Source organism: Trachinotus anak, unplaced genomic scaffold, assembly GCF_046630095.1.
Source record: "Trachinotus anak isolate AG129_WGS33_773 ecotype Australia unplaced genomic scaffold, CSIRO_AGI_Tana_v1 ptg000008l, whole genome shotgun sequence".
Lineage (NCBI taxonomy): Eukaryota > Metazoa > Chordata > Actinopteri > Carangiformes > Carangidae > Trachinotus > Trachinotus anak.
The window spans coordinates 4,427,543-4,433,542 of NW_027273859.1; the positions used below are offsets into that span (position 1 = coordinate 4,427,543).

Sequence of the window (6,000 nt, forward strand, 5' to 3'; positions counted from 1 at the left end):
TATATTCACGAAATGATTAGATATAGTGCAACTCTGTAAGAAAAAAAAATAATTTCATACCAGCAAAATATAAAAGGATATGATCCCCGAAAGAAACTCGGAGAATGTGCCGCATCTACTTTAGTTGTAATCATGACAGGGGACATTTGCATTGACTGAGCCAAGATGAAATTACTGGCACAGGAGGAGGGACGCATACACCTACATAATGCCAAGCGAGAGATGCGCAAGACAGTAGGAAGCCCCGCACCTCATTTGACCCTCCTTCCCTGAGTAATCCGCTCCACCTACACAATCCTTTTACCGTCATCAGAAAGGTCAAAGCTTTTGAGGCTGAGACCTGAGTGCTTCACGATCAAAACACTGTCGAGTGTGCAACAAGTAAAACTGAAAAATTCCTCACTGTATAACAAAGGATCCAGCAGCAGAAGAGAGGTGCAGTGAGGACTGTGAATACACCAGCTACAGATGAAATGAAGACAGACTATTGTCTACTCAAAAGAAGAACACAGTGCCTTTTAATACAAACTCACCACACATAATTAGGAATAATTATTTGTCCTAAATGGAACATTAATGCAGTTAATGATTGGATGTGTAAATGTATGCATACTGCATATAAATATCACAATTAAAAAGGATAAAATTGATCTTTGTACCAGAGTGTCTGTGCAGATCACTGCTGTAACAGTGGCAGCAGCTTCATCATGTCATAAAACTCCAGGAGGAGACAGTTGCCAACTAAGCTGTGTTTGTTCAAAACAATAGTGCTGATCCAACTTCCAGAGCCTGCACACTAACAGGGATTACAGCTGATACGCCCAATAACAGGCCAGGCACACACCACATACAGTATGGCACCAATTAAATGTGGTGTAAAGTTAGTCAGGTGGGTTTTCCAACACCGTTTATAAGGCACCCTGACAGATTACACAGAAAAGTGCAGAAAATAATATAAGAAAAAAAAATCGACTGCTAAGAAGAAAGAAAACCTGATTTAAGTACACATTGCCTGATATCATCCAAATCCATTCACAGGTCAGTGCTCAGGAAACCCTGTGGCATCGAATGTGACAGAAATACTTATATCAGCTCGTGTAGATCGGCAGTATTTGTGTTATAAGTGGTGCGGTGGCACTGAACAATAAACGGAGAGCGAGGCAGTCTGAGAATGTTGTCACACCCACACAGAGCAAATCAAAGTGCACTATGAAAAAAAGCTTTAATGAGTTTTTAGTGTGGGTGTGTTTGCTACTCAGTGAAGCGATGCCTGAATGCAGAGGTAGACTAATGTATTTCTCACTCTGGATTGTACAGAAGTCTGGACTCGAGGAATATATTAGAGTCCTCTGAAATTGGACAAACTGTTTTTGTTTTTTTTTTTATTCATGGTGCAATAAAACAAAGGCTGTGTCAGTGGAACCGCAGGTGCTGTTTGACTCAGTGTAGGAGATGAAGGTAAGTGATGTTAGTTAGACCACAGACTAGTCTAGCCTGCAGTGGAAAGGCTAGAGAGAACAAGCTGTCATGCGTTGACTAGTGTGGTATAAATAAACAGTAAGTGCTCCCAGGCCTACGAGGCACGGCTGCAAAGAGAGCTGTAAGGTGAGGTATGAGCCTTAAGAACAGATTAGGTAAAGCCTCTATTAGCAAGGGCTTCCAGATTCAGGGGTTGTTTACTTAAAGGCCTTGTCACATTGAAGGGAGGCTGCAGGACGAACAAAGCGCACTCCATGAAAACATTATGACACAGAATCAGATACATCAAGGACATGAGACAGAAAAAAGCCACACTGAGCAAATTTATGAGTATCTACCTGGGGGCTGGCAGTAAATACCCATGCTGGAGAGTAAAGAATAAAGAAGTGAACACTGCATCCACCTCAACAGGAATTATAATAATAAATTCCGGGTCATTTTGCCTGAACAGTCAAGGCTGGACCAGCCTGTTCAAACACAGATACAAATGAATCTCTGGCATCACTCAATCCAAACAGACAACACTGTGCAGTGAAAGAAAACAACGGTGCAGACAAACTGACGTGAACCACTTGTTTTTCCAACACATAGCCCGATGAAGAAAAATGTTTTCTTATAAGTGATAAGCTGCTGCGACCATGACACTGGCTTCTTATTAGACACTGCCTGGTCTAATTAGCATTAATGTTTGATGAACTCTTCAAAACCACAGGCACACAGTGCTGCACTGCATCAACACCCACACTGTCTGGCATGACAACAAACGACTCAAGAAACAAAGACACTACTATCTACCATCCTGCCCGCTGAGGATAATGTTTTGGACAGTGATATGAGCCCGCGTCTAGAACATGTTCACTATTGTTTCAAAATCAACACAATGGAGCAGGATTGAATTACAAAGATGCGGCTGGGTGGAGATGAATGGAGCAGACTGTGGCTGGATGAATCATGAAGTCCACTTCAGATTGCTCTAATTATCAGTGAATGCATTACCCCTCGCGAGCTAAATAGCCAGGCCTCGGGTTTATTTGTCATCTCTGTCAGTCAATCGTGTTGTGTGGTAGTACGAGCACACATTCCCCTCTGGCCTCTCTTTGATTTTATTTCAGACACAGGCGTTGGCTTTAAAACACAGCAACAATCCAGTTCAATTTCTATCAAAGATGACATGAAATCTTTGTCACAAGCAACAGCGGTTTTAAAAGCCAAATGATGAAATGAGCTGAGCCAAGTCGTCAATAAGTACAGGTGGCAGCATACTTCTGTTGGTCTGCAGTATAAACACACAGGGAGAAGACATCAGATCAAAATGACCACAATGATTGAGCTACCAGGTCAACTGCAATACCCAACAGTGGAAGAGCTTAACTGTTGACTTACACAACCAGAGCAGCATTAGTCTTAGGTAGTCTACCAGTTAAGCCCTCTTACAGTCACCAGTTACACTGGAAACATCACTGCAGCATACACCGAGGTTCATCCAATAAGGATTTTGAAGAACTGACATGTTTTCACCAAACCTGCAGTGATATTTTACACCATCATTTGGGATAGTCTGGGATCGCAACCTAAAGCAGGGTTGTCTTCATCCCAGTCTGCATTTCTTCTGTCTTCTTCCCTGCCACATTCTTACTCTCTCTCCACCATGTGGCTGGCCATGTTGGGAACATCACTGGGGAGATTCTTTCCACAATTAACTCACCCTCTCCCCACTGGCTCACACTTCAGCATTCCAGTCCCCTGGCAGGACACTCCTCCAGTGCCCTTGCAGACAGAGATGTGGGCTGCATTGGCATTAAGTCGTAGCAGTGGTGGCAGGGGTGGGGTTGAGTTCTCTCTCTCGGGAGCAACCTCAGACTTGGCTCTGCCTGTTCTGTCTTAGGCAGACACAACAAATGGTGTCCTGTATGTCCCATGAGCCACGATCTCAGTGTGAAGGAATCCATCCTGTCAAGCTCTGCTGGTAACCTGAGCAGACCCTGGGTATCCCTGTGAGTGAGCGACTGCCTCATGAATTAGGATTTCATCCATCCTAAATGTCAAGGAGATTGGGCACCGATATAGGACAAACTTCTCGCCTTTGATCTCTGCTGTGTGGTGGTGTATTTCATATACCAGTGGACAACTATGGAGATGATTCATTTCCAAAGTTCTATCCTTAGCAACCACGAAAAAAGATTCAGCCTCATCCTTGGGTAACTGAGCATCTCCTGATAAAGGGGGATTGCTCTGAAGCCCCTATAGATCTGACTATTGTACAAAACACACAGAGAGAAACAAAAATAATTTCGACATACACAACTTTTCCATATGTGCCTACTGGCTTATATATTTGCCACACGCCTGCTGAAGAAGAAAAGGTTTAAGACAAAGTTATTCTAAACGCTACAGGTGGTTGTCAATCTGTCAGAGCATTTAGAGCACTGCACAAGAGACACTCACCTTTTATCAGCCGCTCTGTTGTGGACTGTTTCTCCTGTTTGTCTTTGTCCTTTCCTGACATCTTTGCTTCGACTGGAGGCTAATTTCGAGGTTCAAATCTTGGACAGCTCTCTTGCCAGCTAGCCTGGAGACAAGCTAGCACCTCAGTCCGGCCGTCAGCTCCGTTTTGACTCTCGGTCGGAGGCACTAGTTTTAGGTTCGCTCTTCCCAACAAACAGTGAAGATTAGCTAGCGAAGGAGCCCCAGCCCTTGTTGTGGTTTGACTGGCTAATAACCTAGCTATTTTGCAGCAACATTAATGCTCGCGAATAATTAAAGTACAAAGTGGTAATCTTGACACTGTTGTAGAAATTTGAAATATATATATTTTTTATATAAACAGAGGCGACCGTTTGCTGTGTAAGAGTTGCCAAGTTTAGCAAATAATACCTGGATGTTACCTAAAGGGAGGCTAATCCGATTTAGTTGCTCTTTTACAGCTAGTTAGCCAGCTAACATCTTAACGTATTGGCAAGTCGGCGGACAGGCAAAGACAGCAACGGAAGACTGGCGTTTCATCTTCTATGTACAGACCGGGTACTGCAGACAAAATGACAGCAGCACGTAAACGTCACTTTATTTAGTAGCAAAAAAAACTGAGAGAGTCCTTCCAAGATGCACTCAGCGTCCTGACAGTGTATCCTCCTCCTCGGATTAAACTCTAATCTGACAGTGAGTGGGAAGCAGCTGTGGATTTCCTACAACATGGTGGAGCCGATGTGACGTAACTATGGAAACGTAACACGTGGGTTAGGGGTGTGTTCAAAAACACAAACTTTCGCAGTGAGCGGTGGGTCTCTGGTGGTGGTGGCTGCATATGAGTGAATAAAAGATTGTTAACAACCCCTAAATACTGCTGCACTGTGAGTGAATGTATTTACTGACGTTTCATGAGGTTGCCGATTTCAGAAAAGCCAGTTAATCTGAAAGTCTTCATAAATAAGGACATAGATTAATAAATGTGTTTAACTCGATTCAGTTCGACCAATCCAATCAAAAACTAATAGCCGAAGAAGAATATTCTTAATAATAAATAAATTAATTAAATAATAATAAATAATATTCTAAATAATAACATAATATTAAGCGGCTCCTCTGAAGTTTATTTACTAGCTATGACACACAGCAGCTGCAGGACACGCCCATTCTCAACCAATGCCCAGTTGGGGAAGTGTCCGCAAATGCGATGATGGTAACAGCTCGGACAGTTAGTTCAGAAGATGAACATTGTGGTTTATTTTGAGCTGATATATAATTCAGTGGATTTACGAGTCATATCAAAAGTCAAGTGTGTCACTGGTAGTTTTTTTTTTTTTATCCAAGGCAATGTTTCAACATTACGCCTTTTAAATAGGGCGTGAATGCGACATTCGAAGCAGTCGGGGTGCATTCAAAACCACAAGTTGTTTTCCCACTGTTAACGTAATGTCTTCACTACACTGATGTTATGTATTAAACTAAGTTATATCACAGTCAATAGCTATTCTGTAACATAGAAACTGTCATAATACCAATCAATTAAATCTATAAAATAATTGTACAGTGTGAGATGTTGCTTTAAAATCAAACAGGAGGGAAACTCCAGATTAATAAATTACTCAGGTACTTTTCACACCTTTCCATTTTTCAAGTATACATGTAGTCCTGGAAACATTGCCAAGATTAGAACTTTGACAGTTTTCTTATTTGCTAAGTGTACTGACCATCTTGCAGGTTAATATTAGATATATTTATAGATGTATTGATATGGTGAGTAAAGCATCTCCCTTCACACTGTGAGAGATGGCCAGCAACCTTTCAGTCCACAGGGCACTGTGAAATGATTTTCAGGTTTTCTTCCCCAGCAACGGTGAGACATTAAATTCATTACCAACCCTGGAACACTAGATGGCTGTCTTGTTTCACTTTCAAACAGACTGTTGCTCAGTGCAAAAAAAGCAACCTTTTCTTATGTGAAACAGGCGGGACTGAAGCTGACACATTAAGTGAGTCACACATCTTAACTGTGCTGTAATAAAGCAACTGGATAGAAACAGG

At 42.1% G+C, this 6,000-nt stretch overlaps 1 protein-coding gene across 3 annotated transcripts in view; it reads right to left on the reverse strand.

Moving 5' to 3' along the window:
• ppp3cca (protein phosphatase 3, catalytic subunit, gamma isozyme, a) overlaps positions 1-4,683 on the reverse strand; it is a 27,972-nt gene extending 23,289 nt beyond the window's left edge. For 2 of the 3 annotated variants that reach the window (XM_071481958.1, XM_071481957.1), the window contains exon 1: positions 3,925-4,683. In XM_071481958.1, coding sequence (XP_071338059.1) covers positions 3,925-3,985 — 61 coding nt within the window. In that variant the 5' untranslated portion in view covers positions 3,986-4,683. The remainder of the gene's footprint in view (positions 1-3,924) is intronic. The other variant, XM_071481959.1, reaches the window with a different exon arrangement.
• Positions 4,684-6,000: the final 1,317 nt, after the last annotated feature.